Genomic DNA, 17533 nt, shown 5'->3' on the forward strand with positions numbered 1-17533 from the left:
AATTTTGAGAACCCTACAGCTCCCTCAACCCTACTCCCACTAAACTGCTGACCACCCAATGTCCCTTCCTGGGCCCCATGTTAGCTGATATTTTTAACAGTTCTCTCTCCTCGCATACTGTCCCTCCTCTCCTTCAAATCTGCTGTCATCGCCCCTCTCCTCAAAAAACCAACCCTTGACCCCTCCGTCCTTGCAAACTACTGCCCCATCTCCAACCTCCCTTTCCTCTCAAGTCCTTGAGCGTGCTGCCGCCTCCCAAATCCGTGCCCATCTTTCCCGCAACTCTATTTTTGACTCCCTCCAATCAGGTTTCCGCCCCTTGCCACAGTACCAAAACGGCTCTTATCTAAGTCACAAATGACATCCTACGCAACTGTGACCATGATAAACTATCCGTCCTCATCCTTCTCGACCTGTCCGCAGCCTTTGACACAGTTGGCCACACCATCCTTCTCCAACGCCTCTCCACTGTTGTCCAGCTGAGTGGGACTGCACTCACCTGGTTCCATTCTTGGCTATCCAGTCATAGCCAGAGAATCACCTGCAATGACTTTGTTTCCCGCTCCCGTACCAATACCTCTGGTGTCCCCCAAGGATCTACCCTTGGCCCCCTCCTGTTTCTTATCTATATGCATCCCCTCGGCGACATCATCCGAAAACACAGCGTCACTTTCCACATGTACTCGGATGACACCCAGCTCTACCTCACCACCACTTCTCTCAACCCCTCCACTATCTCTAAGTTGTCAGACTGCTCGTCAGTCATCCAGTACTGGATGAGCAAAAATTTCCAACAACTAAATATGGTAAAGACTGAAGCCATTGTCTTCGGTCCCCACCACAAACTCCATTCCCTAGCCACCAACTCCATCGTTCTTCCTAGCAACTGTCTGAGGCTGAAACAGACTGTTCGCAACCTTGCTGTCATATTTGACCCTAAGATGAGCATCCGACTACATATCCGCGACATCACTAAGACTACCTATTTCCACTTCCGTAACATTGCCCAACTCCCTTTGCGCCCCCCCCCCCCCCCGTTTCAGCTCATCTGCTGAAACTCTCATCCATGCCTTTATTACCTCTAGACTTGACTATTCCAACACACACCTGGCCAGCCTCCCATCTTCCACCCTCCATAAACTTAGTTATCCAAAACTCTGCTGCCCGTATCCTAACTCGCACCAAGTCCTGTTCACCCATCACCCGTTTGCTCGCTCACCTACATTGGCTCCCGGCTAAGCAATGCCTCAATTTTAAAATTCTCATCCTTGTTTTCAAATCCTTCCATGGCCTCGCCCCTCCCTATATTTGTAACCTTCTCCAGCCCCACAACCCCCCCCCCCCCCCGAGATATCTGCGCTCCTCCAATTCTGGCCTCTTCCGCATCCCCGATTTTAATCACTTCACCATTGGCACCCATGTCTTCAGCTGCTGAGACCCTAAGCTCTGGAATTCCCTCCCTAAAGCTCTCTGCCTCTCTTTCCTCCTTTTAAGACGTTCCTTAAAACCTACTACTTTGACCAAGCATCTTCCCTAATATCTCCTTATGTGGCTCGTGTCAAATTTTATTTGATAACGTTCTTGTGAAGCGCCTTGGGACGTTTTACTACGTTAAAGGTGCAAAATAAAGTCAAGTTGTTGGTGGATTTAGACCAATGTGGAAGTATCCTTTACCTAACTCTGTACTGGAAAGCTCAAAACGTTGAAAGAAACACCAGTGAAGTTCTTTTGGAGAGCTAATGGATAGGGAGGCCATAATGGGGGAGTCGATGGAGTTGAGAAAGATCACAGCAGGCAGTGAGAAGTGAAGGTGGTGGAAATGAGTAGAGCAGACAGCAGCAAACTGGTATAGCAGTGGACGACATTAGAGCATACCATGCCAGTCCAGGCAGTGGAGCGTATCAGCTGACATTAGGATAGAGAGAATGGGGAGCACCAGCCACCTAAAAGGTAAGCTAATGGGCAGCCAGACAATGTTTGCACAAGATCTTGAATTTTGGGCATCTGAATCTTTGCGCCCCCATCAGGTTCTTTGCAGTTGGGTGTTTGGATTTGAGGGTGCTGTCCAAGAAGTGGGTCTCTGATAAATGTCAAAATATTCTGTTGCAAATATAAAGCCCAGAACTTGCATTCAATAATGTGGAAATGTTTTATTGGGGGAAAAAAGTGATTGTGTTGGGCATAGTGTTCAGTCAGCATCCTGCATGGCCCAATCGCTGATGTGGCAAATGGATGGACCGCTGCTACAAAAGGTTTGGATACAGCCACCCCATTCCCCAACACATTCAGGGAAACACGATGGAAGGAAGGAGAGTAAGTCAGGTTAATCACTTAGTGAGAAGATGCTGCCACCATCTCATGGGTCAGGGGACACCATTGCCAGTCTACAGGACGAGTTTCAAAATTCAAAGGCAAATCCTATGGTGCATTTGAGTACTCATCACTTTCTATTGCTAAACACGTTGGAGGTATCAGTAAATGATCCTAGTAACGAATGACTGCATTGTATTAATGCTTCAGGTTGCAGAAAGAACACCTGGAGAAATCTCTTGCAGACACGCAGCATCGGTTGGCTATGAAAGCCAAAGAGCTTCAAACATTTCAAGACCGAATTGCCAGACACGAGGAGAGACTAGGTAATAACGATGTAAAACTGAATCTAATGAGCCATATTAATTAAACATTCAAAACATTTATGTACAAAACCAGTAACTGTTAAGTCCTGACCTCGAGAAATTTATGCCGGTATTTAAAATGTTGCAAAATAACACAACAAACTACTTGTTATATGGCAGCTTTAACATAGAAAAATGCCCAAATAACTTAAAGGCAGAATCAGAAAATGTATTTCAAGCCAAAGAAGGAGATATGATTATGGTGGCCAAAAAAAGAGGGTCTTAAAGGAGGAGAGGGAGACGGAGAGAGACAGCGTGGTGCGACTTTCTAGAGCGTGGGGCCTATGTATTTGAAAGTGCAGCCATCAATGGTGGGGCTGATGGAGCCATCAACTGGGCAGAACTGAGAACCTGTTGTGTTGAGCATTGTATTCAAAGAAATGCTGCCCTTTCATCTTTGGGACATAGTATTGAATCTAGCCGTGACTAAATTAGAGTGTTCTCCCTTTTCTGATAATGAACATTTAGACTCTGGTGAGTAACTGTGGGGCTTGAACTGTCCTGCAATGTGGAAAACATTTTAATTGTTGAGTGTTTTATGTGCTTTTACTGTCTATAAAATAAGACATAAATATAACACTAAAATAGACAGTGCAGATGGATTGTAAGTTTTCTAACGAGCATAAAACTTTCTATATTTTGTTGCATAGGTGAGTTCAGTAGACAGAATTTTGCACAGCGAGAAGAAGTCAGCTTATTAAAAAGTACAATATCTGCTCTAGACCAGGAAAAGGATTGCCTGCAGGAAGCTGTGGATGACAAAACCGAGAAAATTGCTACTTTAGAGGATAACCTTACCAACAGGGTAAATGTACTAATATGACCATTTCAGTGTTAAGTTAATCTTTCTGTTGTGAGTTCAACATTCAGTAAGCAGATTATAATATCTGGCATTTTGCCACTCACTGCCGGAATTAAACAACTTACATAAAAATCATATTCAAAGAAATGCTACCCTTTGGGACATGGTATTGAATCTAGCTGTGACTAAATTAGAGTGTCCTCCCTTTTCTGATAATGAACATTTAGGGCTGGATTTTGATACTGGAGGCGTGTAGGAGGCGGGACTACAACTTTTGGGGTTGTAGTCCCGCCTCCATCGAGTTGTGGCCAACCCACACGATTTTCACTTGATTGACCTTGTTGAGCGGGCACAGCAGGCCAATTAAGGGCCACCCGGCAACAGGTGACGTCACAGATTGACATTTCATCTGTCAAGAGCTTTTGACGTGAAATATCAGCGTTTGACAGCTCTTTGAAGCTGTCAAACACTGACAATCTGTACACTAAGTTAATTCCTTCCTCTCAGGCTGATTTAGAGATCTCTCCAGAACAGAAAGCTGAATGCTGCAACTTTTGACTTCTGCTTTCTGTGCCGGTAAGATGAGGGACTCCCGAGACCTGAAGGAAGGAAGGCTGTAAAGGTAAGTAAAACTTAATTAAACACTTTACAGACACCAAACACACTTACCTCTGCACTCATGCACACATCACTCACCTGAACACCGGACATCTCGAACCCTCCTAGCCCTTCAGCCCGACGGTCCGTCTCACTAACTTGGCGTGGTTTGGCGCCGTCGGGAATCCCACACTTCAGGGATAAAAATAGGGATTAGGCTAACAACTGCCTGTTAACTACCTGTTAACAGGCAGTTAATTGGCACTAATCCCCTTCCTGCCTCGGGGAGGCGGGTCCCAGCACAGGTCAGGTATCCGCCTCCTTTGACACTGGCATGGAGGCGGGATGGGTTCGTGCCCCCCGATTTCGCGATTTTAACCCCCCACACGTCTCCAATCCCGCCTCAATGGCCCAATGAAAATTGAGCCCAAAGTCTCTGATGAGTAACTGTGGGGCCTGAATTGTCCTGCATTTTAATTTTTGATTAGAGAGAAATTTGGAGACATCTCGTGACGATAGAAGTTTAAATAGCCCTGAAGTCCTTGTGAGAGATGGGATGAGGGAGTTTAATCTTGGTATTAAAGAATTGGTGAATGTGTCCAGAATCAACAGCATCTTCCGTATTCTCCGGCCATTTAAGTAGAACTAAATTAGCAGTTGATGCAACAGCTTAAAATTCTGGTCAAGCCATTGGTGCTGCAGAAAGGAGATGTGAACAATTATTCCAGCAGAGGTGTGCAATGAAGAGTGGCAGGTTTCCCAAGCGGCTACAGAAAGCTGAAACTGCAAATGTATACCCATTCTTGTCTGTAACATTGCAGAGTTTCTGAGGTGTGTCCACTTACCCTTGAGAAAGTGATTGAGCATGGTGGCATAATGTACATTCCCAATGCTCAAATTATCTTGCTTCTGTGTTCTGCTTTGCTAATCCATTTTCTCCATTTCGTTGTTGTCGTATTTGACCCCAAGATGAGCTTCCGACCGCATATCCACGGCATCACTAAGACCGCCTATTTCCACCTCCATAACATTATCTGACTCCACCCCTGCCTCAACTCATCTGTTGCTGAAAACCTCATCCAGGCCTTTGTTACCTCTAGCCTTGACTATTCCAACACACTCCTGGCCGGCCTCCATCTTCCACCCTCCGTAAACTTGAGGGCATCCAAAACTCTGCTGCCCATGAGCTAACTCGCACCAAGTCCCGTTCCCCCCTCACCCCTGTGCTCGCCAACCTACATTGGCTCCCAGTTAAACAATTCCTTGTTTCTAAAATTCTCAACCTTGTTTTCAAATCCCTCGATGGCCTCGCCCCTCCCTATCTCTATAACTTCAACCAGCCCTACAACCCTCAGATATCTGCACTCCTCCAGTTCTGGCCTCTTGAGTAACTCTGATTTTAATCGCTCCACCATTGACGGCCGTGCCTTCAGCTGCCAAGTCCCTGAGCTCTAGAATTTCCTCCCTAAACCTCTCCGCATCTCTACCTCTCTTTCCTCCTTTAAGACGCTCCTTGAAAGCTACCTGTCAACTGCCCTAATACAGTATCTCCTTATATGGCTGTGTCAAATTTTGTTTGATAATGCTCCTCTGAAGCATCTTGGGACGTTTTACTACGTTAAAGATACTATATAAATACAAGTTGTTGTTGTTGCCTTCTCACAAGTCAACAGTAATACATGATCTGTTGCCACTTCAGACAGTGCACTTAGGAAACAAAATATTTGAAGGTATCCTTAACAATGCATTGAGAAATACAAATGTGTTTGAATCTCAATTTTAAAATGTACACATTGACTGTCCGTATGCAGAGGGTAGTTGAAACAGAGAATAGCCTCTTTTAACAGTACAGTACACTTACATTTGAAGGAGAGGAAAATATAAGTCTATGGGAAAAGAGCTGGCCAGTGGGAATCACTTTAGATTGCTCTAGCAAAGAGTTAGCACAAATACAATAGACTGAGTGGACTCCTGTGTTGTAACTTCTAGCTTAGAATGAAACTATGATTTCGGTGCCAAATTTAAAACACATGGGGGGGAAAAATTAAGTTGGTAGCGCCACCCGTTCACGCCTTAAGAGGGCGCTAAGTGGGGCGCAAACCAACTAGCGTCCGGGCGTGGCGATATCTGCGCCTCTCGCGAAATTGACCGGACATTTTGCGGCGGCGCTAAACAATACCGCCCGATCTCCTGCGCACGCAGATCTTGACGTCATTCAAGAGTGCAACACCCTTGGGGCGCCCCGGACCGGAAATTCAGTGGCGCCCCCCTCCTTTCCGCCTGGTGCTACCAACGACAGGTTGACTGGAACGCTTCCCAGTCGCTGTGGGGCTGGGGTGCGGGGGGTGCTATTTAAAGGGGGCCTCTTCCTGACTTTTGTGTGGTAGCCATTTTGCACCACTCGTTCTGAGAGAGAGAGAGAAAGAGAGACTTCTGCATTGAGTCAACGCTGTCTGAGGTAGTTTTGGCTTCTGACCATAACTTTGCAGGTACATTGCTTTTTCACCTTCATAACTTTGATTGCCCAGATACTATGGGGGCTGCAATGGATGGGAACGTCGTCCTTCTCCATCACATTCGGAGGGAACAGAGACGCAGAGAGAGAGTGGCAATCATGGCCAGACAGAGGAGGGCCAACAGGCCTCGGTACAGGAGACCTTACCCTCCCAGGGTTTTTCGCCAACAGTTCTCCTACATTAATATGTCTGAGGAGCAGTGTTTGCGAAGGCTGCGATTCAGCAAGGAGGTGGTCACTGAGCTCTGCCACCTGCTTCAGCCAGATCTGCAGCCTCAACTGAGGAGCAGGACGTCTCTGTCGGTGGCAGTGAAGATAACAGTGGCTCTCAACTTTTATGCCACCGGCTCATTTCAATCAGCTACTGGGGACATCGCCAATATCTCCCAGTTCGCGGTGCATTGCTGCATCCGTCAGGTAACAAATGCCCTCTTTAAAAGGAGACGAGAGTACATCTCTTTCCCCATGACCCCGGACAAGCAGCAAGAACGCGCAACGGGCTTTGCGATGATAGTGGGCTTTCCCATGGTGCAGGGCGCCATTGACTGCACGCATGTGGCTTTGCGGGCGCCGCAAGAGAATGCCGAGGATTTCCGCAACCGAAAGGGCTTCCATTCCTTAAATGTCCAGTTGGTCTGTGACCACAGACAGCTGATACTCGCTGTCAATGCCCACTTTCCAGGCAGCAGCCACGATGCATTCATCCTGCGCCAGACCTCTGTGGCCGACCTTTTCCAGGCACCGCATCACCCAGGAGGTTGGCTTCTCGGGGACAAGGGATATCCTCTGTGCACCTGGCTGATGACACCGCTCCGTTCGCCCAGCACCCCCGCTGAGCTACGATACAACGAGAGCCATCAAGCTACCAGGAACATTGTTGAGCACACAATCAGCGTGCTCAAGCAACGGTTCCACTGTCTGGATCATTCTGGAGGAGCCCTGCAGTACTCGCCTGAGTGAGTCTCCCACTTCGTCGTTGTGTGCTGCATGCTGCATAACCTTGCTATCCTCAGGACCCAGCCAATGACACCAGACATTGGAGCACCAGCGGAGGAGGAGGAAGATGATGAGGAGGATGATCATCAGCAGCACCAAGGCGGGAGGGAGGCACAAAGTGGAAGGGCTGTCCGTCAAAGGCTCATAGCAAGTCGCTTCTAGGCCCCCTCTGAGGGAATGGCTTCTGCCATTCAAACAACCTGAATGAAACCATCCCGCAACCCCTAAGCCGGTCAAGGCAACAATCAGTGCAAAGACCAAACATGTACATTTTGAATACAGACACTTCTTTATTTCACAAATTCTGTGTGTCTCATTTCCGCATGACAAAGTAATAGAAAGAAACACAAAAAAAAGCAGTCATTCACATAACTGGCTCTCACAACCTGGAGACAATGAAAAACATTTTGCCACACCGCCTACTTTTTGCCCTTCGAGGGTGATCTGCCTCCCTTGTGAAATTCCCCCCTTCCCACCCTGCAACTCCTCCGTAATGGGACCCCAGTGGCTGGAGCAAGGCTGGGGGAAGGCTGCTGAGTGTCAGAAACTAAGACTGCAGATGCCCTTGAGGGACGGCCTGGACCAGCTCTGGGCCTGGAGGGTCCGGCTGCTGACTGCACTAACTCTGCATGGGCGGCAGCAGTCTGTCCTACAGGTGGTGGTAACTGCAGTGGAGAAGTGCCAGTGGTGGCAGCAGGAATGCTGTCATCTTGAGAGAGGACAGCAACTCCCTGCTCGACCGACACACTGGCACTCCCACGGGGCAGCACTTCAGCATCCGGAGCAATCTGATGGAGCACAAATTGCTGGCCTGCTGCGGCGCGGTGAGCACCCCGGGGAAATCTACCCGATCCAGCGAGGGTGGCAGCAGTCAGTGCTCGCATGGCCTCAATCTGCGTCTGCATGAGACCAGCCACTGACTACATTGCAGCACTTAGCATTTGCGTGGCAGCCGCCTGTGCTACAGTGAAGTGATCCACACTCCTTGCCAGTGATTCAGTGGATTTGGACATCCTTGCCACTGCAGCCATGAGCTCAGTGTGCCTTTGCTCCGCCTGGGCGCTCATTTCAGCGAGGACCCGCTCCTCGACTGCGTCCAGTGCAGCAGGACTCGAGGCCATACTCTCCCTCCGGGGAGAAGGCCCCTGAGCTTCCCTACCCCCATCGCGTTGCTGCAGCCCGCTGGGTCCTGGAGCTTCACCCTCATCAGACCATTCCCCCCTGCTCCCCTCCAGGGAAGGCGTGTCCCCAGTATGGGCATGGGCTGCCTCGGTAGAGGGTGGCGCTGATGGTCCGGCTTCTTCTACCTCCTCGCCTTCGGCTTCACTCTCACTGGCAGCTTGAGGGCCCATCTCCTCACCTGGTGAATCACCATCTGAAAGCAGGGAGGTACAAGAGTGGCTTTAGCGTGAGGACAGGGTGGCAGCAAGGGAGGCATAAGTGCAGCGAATTAGTGATTTGGATTGAAAGTGTCAAAGATTGCTGTTGTGAGGAACAAGTGGAAGGAGAGAGGACAAAAAGGTGATGACCTTACCATTGCTGTCCAGAACGGGGTCGGCATCTCCAGTGGCGACGGGACCAATCACCCGGCTTGCCACAATCCTGTGGACACGCTCCTCAAGATCGCTGAGGGCTTGAAAGTGAGGCCGCCCTCCACCGGTCCGTTGCTGCTGTCTCCTATTATGAGACAGCTTGGCCTGCAAGAAAAAGGACGGTGTCTGAGTAAATATGCAGCCATGATCTTGCCTGAAATGCCTCCCATGGTTGAATAGTCCTTACTGTATGCAGCCATAGAAACATACAAGATAGGAGCAGGAGTAGACCATTCGGCCCCTCGTGCCTGCTCCGCCATTCAATGCGATCATGGCTGATCATCCAAATTCAGTACCCGGTCCCTGCTTTCTCTCCATATCCCTTGATCCCTTTAGCCTTAAGAAATATATCCAACTCCTTCTTGAATATATTTAATGAATTGGCCTCTACTGCCGCCTTTGGTAGAGAATTCCACAGGTTCACCACTCTCTGGGTGAAGAAATTCCTCCTCCTGAAATGCCTCCCATGGTTGAATAGCCCTTACTGTATGCAAAGTGTGGAATGTGCGTGTGTGTTTGATGAAAGGGCCATAGGAGTTGGATGAGTGTTGGGCATTGGGGCTTTCAAGACCCTCTGGCCATAAAGTGAGGTTGAGATGGAGGGATGAAGAGGTTTTGAAAAAAAGGCACTCATCCTGACGACCCGAGTGAGGTCGTTGAACATTTTCCTGCATTGCACATGGGTCCTCGGCACCATGCTGCTTGAGGACACTCTCTGAGCCACCTCCCTCCACACTCTTATGTACTCGCGTGGCAAAGGCCTCCTGCCACTCTCTGGGTACAGAATGGATCTTCTGCGCTCCACCCCGCGAACCAGTGCCTCCAAAGCCCGCTCGCAGAATCACTGTGCTCGCTCCCTGACCCTCTCCATAGTGTTTGGCTGCTAGATTTAGCCACAGGTCTGCCCAGGCCGAGATTCAAGGCTCCAGTGAGCCGGGTGTGGCTGTAGAGCAAGATCGACCCTCCCCTTTAAGAAATGACCGGCGCCAGTGTGCCTGTGTTCAATCGCTAACTGACAGCACCTGCGCTGCGCCCGCCCTCTGAGGTAGCACCTCGCTCCTCGGCCGTAGCGCCTTAAGAGAGGTGTTTAGCGCCTGATTTAGCGCTCCAATCACCTCCAGGGGCGATAAAAGCCAAGTTTGCTGTCGGAGGCGATAATTAGCGCCAGGCGCTAAACTTTGCGCACCGCTAGTAATGGCGCCCCATATGGGCGATACCGAATTTTTCCCCCAAGGATTATTCATCCCCTTCCCAATAAAGTTGGTGCAGTCACAAAAGCAAATTGCAATTTTTTCTCCTCATTACATTATGTACAGTATATATCAATATTTTAGTAAAAACCTCTCTTATCCCAGACACACTTACGTGAAGGCATGAGAATAGAATAAGGAAACAGAAAAAACAGTTCCTACATTTTCCACAGTGAAGTTAAGTGTGAATTTGAACACTACTGGTGTACTAATGACGCATCTTGTTTTCCATTGCTCGTAGAATTGACTGATACACTTAGTGTTTTCTCCTTTTATAGGAAAAGGCTATAACTAATATGAAGATTACTGTGACTGAACTAGAATCTGCACTGGAGTAAGTACAATAGTTAACACAACAGAATTGGTATACAAACTTAGATATATTTTTTAAACTTGATATATTCACTTTTTTTAAATCTTCATTTTTAATCATCAGCCTTTTGAATGACACTCTAAGTAACCGAGACCGGGAAATAAATTCCTTACGTAGACAGCTGGATTCTGTTCATAAGAACTTGGAGGAATTGGAACAGTCTCGAGATGGTGCTTTTAAAGAAAATCGTTGTTTGCAAGATGATTTGGCTCAAATGACGAGGGAAAATCAGGTAAAAGGAATTATTTGTTTAAACGTTTAATCAAGCACAAATTGTACCTCCTTTATCCATATTTGTTATACTGAAATATTCTTTTCACCATACAAAACTGTATTTGAACTTACTTTTAAATTTGAGTGATTTAGTAAAAACATTTCTTAAAACATTTGAGTTCAATCTGTTTTATGTGTGCTTAATGTAATTTTTGAATTTCACGCAAGTACCTAAATATCCATGCAAAGTGATAAAATATTTGCATTTGTTTTCCAAAATTGAGATGTCATATTTACGATGGCAGGCTATAAATGCGGCATGAAAATCTGAATACAGGAAACTTTGGTTTATCCGGAGGTTGTATGGCCGGAAACCTCAATCTAACGGCAGAAATCAGCAGCCGTTTTGTTAGATTTTTTTTCTTCTAGCATTTTTTTAAACAGTCAGTCTCTGGAAAGCCTCTCTGAAGCTGTTGCTAAGCTACAGAGACGCTTCCAAGGTACGGGCCGACTGTTTACAAGCTGTTGCTAAGCAACAGTGTTTGTTGTCAGATACGGAGATGAAAACCTCCGTATCCTTCAACATTAGCGCTGGTCTGTCCGGAAGTTTTCATAGATCCGCATCACGCCGGTCCCGTCGGTGCCGGATATATCGAAGTTTCCTGTAATAAGATGCCAAATTCAAAGTGAATTCCAACTGTATTCTCCACAAAAACCCACCAAGGTGCTGATTTGAGTGCAGTAACGCTGTTGCCTCTCGTGCATTGCAGAAAAACTGCCAAAACACTCTTATAATTATGCGTTCAAAAAATAAATGCAGATGAGGAAGGCCATTTGGGCCTACTCCGCTCAATCATCTAGAAAGATCCTACAGTTCTCCATTACAACATTCAATCTGTTAAATGTTTCCAGATTTTTTGCCTCCTTTACTCTACCCAGAAGTCCATGCTCTATATTTATTACTTTTTATGTGAAGCACTTCCTGGAATTCGTCCTAAATTTGCCTTTTACTTGTTTGAATCTGTGTCCCTTGTCCTACTCTCAAAAGTTTATTTTGAAGTATTTTTCCAAATCTATCCGTTTAATGCATTTTACAGCTGCTTCCTTTCAAGGTGGAAAAGACCAAGTTTCTGCAGTCTTTCCTCATAAATCAGTCTTCTGGTAGTAGAGATCAGTCTTGTGGCTCTTGTCAAACTGCCTCCAGGGCTTGAATATTTCCCTTTTGTGTTGTCAAATAGAACTGTACACATTACATGAGGTATGGTCCGACCAGTTTGAACATGACTTGCTTTGACTTGTACTTTACTGGCTATATAGTTCAACATTCCATTTGTTTTGTTGATTGCTACTCCTTTGTGGTCGGACATGTTGAACATCACATCTACTGAGACCCCCAGAATCTTTATAAACTTCATCTGAGCTGTTTCAAACCATTTGTGGAGCAGTAGGGATCCTAACACTGATCCCTTGTGGACACCAATCAGTAGACTTCATCCCCACCCTGGCATAGCTCCTCTAACAAGTGCCCGCTGCTTTCTACCCTTAAGTAAAAAATGTTATCCTTTCCCAAATTTTACCCTGAATCCCCACCACTTTTAGCATAAAAAAGAAAGACTTGCATTTACATAGCGCCTTTCATGACCTCAGGATGTCCCAAAGCGCTTTACAGCCAATGAAGTACTTTTGAAGTGTAGTCACTGTTGTAATGTGGGAAACATGGCAACCAAATTGCACACTGCAAGCTCCCACAAACAGCAATGTGATAATGACCAGATAATCTGTTGATTGAGGGATAAATATTGGCCAGGACACTGGGGATAACTCCCCTCCTCTTCTTCAATAGAGTGCCTTGGGATTTTTTACATCCACCTGAGAGTGCAGACGAGACCTCGGTTTAACGTCTCATCCGAAAGACAGCACCTCTGACTGTGCAGCACTCCCACAGTAGTGCACTGGAGTGTCAGCCTAGATTTTGGTGTTCAAGTAGCTAGAGTGGAACTTGAGCTCATACCCTTCTGACTGAGGCGCGAGTGCTAACAACTGAGCCACAGTTGACACCTAGTAACTAGTAGCTTTTTGTGCAGAAATTTGTCAAATGCCTTTTGGAAGTATAGGTATTTCACATCATAGGCCTTTCCACAATCCATTTGAGATGTATTTCCTCAAAAAAGTCATGGAAGTTGATTAGTTGGGACCCTCCCCCCCCCCTTCTGATTCTATGTTGGCTGCTGTTTACTAAGTTATTATTATACATGTAATAGGAACACGAGTAGGCCATCTAGCTCCTCAAGCCTGTTCTGCCATTCAATTAGATCATTGCTTATCTGTATCTTAACTCCATTTACCCACCATGATGCAGTCTAACCAGAGCTTTATACCCTTGCCTAGCAAAAATCTATCCATCTCAGTCTTGAAATTTCCAATTGACCCCCAGCCTCAACAACTTTTTTGTGTAGGGGGTGGGAATTCCACTACTCTTTGTGTGAAGAAGTGCTTCCTGACATCTCCCTTAAACGGCCTAGCCCTAATTTTAAGCTTATTTCTGGACTCCCCCCACCAGAGGAAATAGTTTCTCTCTACCTTATCAAATCCTTTAATCATAAACACCTCAATTAGAACACACCTTAATCTATACTCAAGGCAGCACAAGCCTAGTCTATGCAATAACAACAGAAAATGCTGGAAATACTCAGCAGGCCAGGCAGCATACGTGGAGAGAGAAACAGAATTAACGTTTCAGGTCAACCTCTTCTCATAATTTAGTCCCGGTATCATTCTGGTGAATCTGTGCTACAATATATCTTTCCTGAGGTGCAGTGCTAGAAATGAACACAGTTCTCCAGATGCAGTCTAACCAGAGCTTTATACAACTGTAGCATAACGTCCACCTATATGTATTCCAGTCACTTTGTGATGTAGGCTAACATTTCATTAGCCTTTTTAAATTAGTTTTTGTACCTGCCCACTAGTTTTTAATTATTTTTGTGCATGGACCCCTAAATCTCTGCTCTTCCACAGTTCCTAATTTCTCACCAGTTAGAAAATATTCTTGGGTCCAAAGTGGATGACCTCGTACTTCCCTATGTTGCACTCCATCTGCCACAGTTTTGCCCACTCGCTTAATTTATCAATGTCACTTTGCAACTTTCTGCTCCCATCTACACTATTTGCTGTGTCGCCTAACTTAGTGTCGTCAGCAAACTTAGATATGCATCTCTCTATTCCTTCATCTAAGTCATTTATAAATATAGTGAAAATCTGAGGCCACAGTACAGATCACTGGGGACCTCACCAGTCACATCCTGCCAATTTGGGTACATGCCTATTATCCCTACTCTGTCTCCTACCTCCTAACCAATTCCCTACCCGTGTCAATAGTTTGCATCCAATTCCATGCGCTTTCATTTTTCCTAACCGTCTCTTGTGTGGAACCTTCTGAAAAGTCCATATAAATAACAGTCATAGAATAGTTACAGCACGGAAGATGGCCATTCAGTCCGTCGAGCCCGTGCTGGCTCTCCAAGAGCATTTCAGCTAGTCCCACTCCACCGCCCTTTCCCCGTAGCCTTGCAATTTTTTTTCCTTCAGGTACTGTGATAGTGGATTGGCGGTTAGGATCAGATCAGCCATGATCTTATTGAATGGCGGAGCAGGCTCGAGGGGCCGATTGGCCTACTCCTGCTCCTATTTCTTATGTTCTTACTTATCCAACTCCCTTTTGAAAGCCATGATTGAATCTGCCTCCACCACCCTTTCAGGCATTGCATTCCAGATCCTAACCACTCAGAGTAAAAAAGTTTTCCCTCTCGGGGGAGAGCAGCAGCGGAGGAGGAGCAGAGGCCCGGCTTAAAAACCGGCGCCAAGGCAGAAGCCCGACCAGTTCGGGGGAGAGCAGCAGCGGAGGAGGAGCAGAGGCCCGGCTTAAAAACCGGCGCCAAGGCAGAAGCCCGACCAGTTCGGGGGAGAGCAGCAGCGGAGGAGGAGCAGAGGCCCGGCTTAAAAACCGGCGCCAAGGCAGAAGCCCGACCAGTTCGGGGGAGAGCAGCAGCGGAGGAGGAGCAGAGGCCCGGCTTAAAAACCGGCGCCAAGGCAGAAGCCCGACCAGTTCGGGGGGAGAGCAGCAGCGGAGGAGGAGCAGAGGCCCGGCTTAAAAACCGGCGCCAAGGCAGAAGCCCGACCAGTTCGGGGGAGAGCAGCAGCGGAGGAGGAGCAGAGGCCCGGCTTAAAAACCGGCGCCAAGGCAGAAGCCCGACCAGTTCGGGGGAGAGCAGCAGCGGAGGAGGAGCAGAGGCCCGGCTTAAAAACCGGCGCCAAGGCAGAAGCCCGACCAGTTCGGGGGGAGAGCAGCAGCGGAGGAGGAGCAGAGGCCCGGCTTAAAAACCGGCGCCAAGGCAGAAGCCCGACCAGTTCGGGGGAGAGCAGCAGCGGAGGAGGAGCAGAGGCCCGGCTTAAAAACCGGCGCCAAGGCAGAAGCCCGACCAGTTCGGGGGAGAGCAGCAGCGGAGGAGGAGCAGAGGCCCGACCAAATCAACATCAGAGGAGAGAGGTAAAAAATAATCAGAGTGTGACGTCACCAGGGAGCACGTAAGTGATTGGTTGGTGAGTATTTCTCTCTTTTCAGTACAAGCTTGAATTCTGTGGTGTTAAATTTCTCGGGATTAAGGTGTAGTGGGGACAGTTGGTAAATAAAGCGCCCTAGAGTATACCTGTAACTGGGCTATTGAATTAATTTTTAAATTAATTAAAGGAGTAAGTCATGGCAGGAGAGCTCAGACCCGTGTTCTGCTCCTCTTGCTCCATGTGGGAAATCAGGGACGCTGCCAGTGTCCCTGACGACCATGTGTGCAGGAAATGCATCCAGCTGCAGCTACTTGTAGACCGCATTGCGGCGCTCGAGCTGCGGGTGGATGGGTTGTGGAGCATGCGCGATGCTGAGAGGCTCGTGGATACCACGTTTAGCGAGTTGTGCACGCCTCAGGGTAGGGCAGCACAGGGAGTGACCATCAGGCGGAGCAACAAAGGCAGGCAGGTAGTGCAGGGAACCCCTGCGGACATCCCCCTTTCAAACAGGTATACCGCTTTGGATACTGTTGAGGGGGATGACTCACCAGGGGAAGGCAGCAGCAGCCAACTTCCTGGCACTGGGGGTGCTCCTGCTGCCCAGGAGGGGGGGAAAAAGAGTGGGAGAGCAATAGTGGTAGGGGATTCTATAGTAAGGGGAACAGATAGGCGGTTCTGTGGCCGCAAACGTGACTCCAGGATGGTTTGTTGCCTCCCTGGTGCCAGGGTCAAGGATGTCACTGAGCGGCTGCAGGGCATTCTGGAGGGGGAGGGTGAACAGCCAGTGGTCGTGGTCCACATTGGTACCAACGACATAGGTAAAAAGAGGGATGAGGTCCTGCATCAAGAATTTAGGGAGCTAGGTAACAGATTAAAGGGCAGGACCTCAAAGGGTGTAATCTCTGGATTACTCCCAGTGCCACGTGCTAGTAAGTATAGGAATGGGAGGATAGAGCAGATGAATGCGTGGCTAAAGAGTTGGTGTAGGGGGGAGGGTTTTACTTTCCTGGATCACTGGGCCTGCTTCTGGGAAAGGTGGGACTTGTACAAGTCGGACGGGTTGCACCTGAACCAGAGCGGGACAAATATCCTTGCGGGGAGGTTTGCTAGCACTGTCGGGGGGGGTTTAAACTAACTTGGCAGGGGGATGGGATACAGGGGGGAGCTGAAGTAGGGGGGGATGTGCTGCCAATTATGGAGGAAAAAACAAGTCAGCTTGGTAGGCAGGGCAAATATATAAGGGCAAGGCTGGATGGCATCTATTTTAATGCAAGGAGCCTTGCAAATAAGGTGGATGAACTGAAGGTGTTGATAAACACATGGGAGTATGATATTGTTGCTATCACTGAGACATGGTTGAGGGAGGGGCAAGACTGGCAGCTCAATATTCCGGGGTACAGAATCTTCAGGCGAGACAGAGGGGGAGGTATAAGAGGAGGGGGTGTCGCAATATTAATTAAGGAGTCAATTACTGCAGTAAGGAGGGATGATATATTAGCTGGGTCCTCTAATGAGGCCATATGGGTGGAGCTTAAAAACAAAAAGGGGGCAAGCACTTTGCTGGGAGTGTACTATAGGCCTCCAAACAGTCAGGGGGAGATAGAGGAACAGATATGTAGGCAAATCTCAGAGAAATGTGCAAATAATAGGGTAATAATAATGGGGGATTTCAACTTCCCCAATATTAACTGGGATAGTCAAAGTGTGAAAGGCTCAGAGGGTGTAGAATTCTTAAAGTGCATCCAGGAGAGCTTTTTGAGCCAGCATGTAGAAAGTCCTACAAGAGAGGGGGCGGTACTGGACCTAATTCTAGGGAATGTGGCCGGCCAAGTGGAAAAAGTGCTAGTAGGTGAGCACTTTGGTGATAGTGACCATAATATGGTAAGATTTAAGGTGGTCATGGAAAAGGACAGGGATGGGCCGGAAATAAAGGTTCTAAATTGGGGGAAGGCCGATTTTA

At 47.7% G+C, this 17533-nt stretch overlaps 1 protein-coding gene across 3 annotated transcripts in view; it reads left to right on the forward strand.

Moving 5' to 3' along the window:
- Positions 1-17533, forward strand: part of cep135 (centrosomal protein 135) — a 257425-nt gene that overhangs the window by 177862 nt on the left and 62030 nt on the right. For all 3 annotated transcript variants that reach the window (XM_085970351.1, XM_085970360.1, XM_085970370.1), the window contains 4 exons: positions 2521-2636; positions 3326-3480; positions 10706-10761; positions 10864-11032. In XM_085970351.1, the coding sequence (XP_085826477.1) occupies positions 2521-2636; positions 3326-3480; positions 10706-10761; positions 10864-11032 (496 nt within the window). The remainder of the gene's footprint in view (positions 1-2520; positions 2637-3325; positions 3481-10705; positions 10762-10863; positions 11033-17533) is intronic.

Source organism: Somniosus microcephalus, chromosome 2 (assembly GCF_052327205.1).
Source record: "Somniosus microcephalus isolate GS21.2 chromosome 2, FLI_Smic_1.0, whole genome shotgun sequence".
NCBI classification, from domain to species: Eukaryota; Metazoa; Chordata; class Chondrichthyes; order Squaliformes; family Somniosidae; genus Somniosus; species Somniosus microcephalus.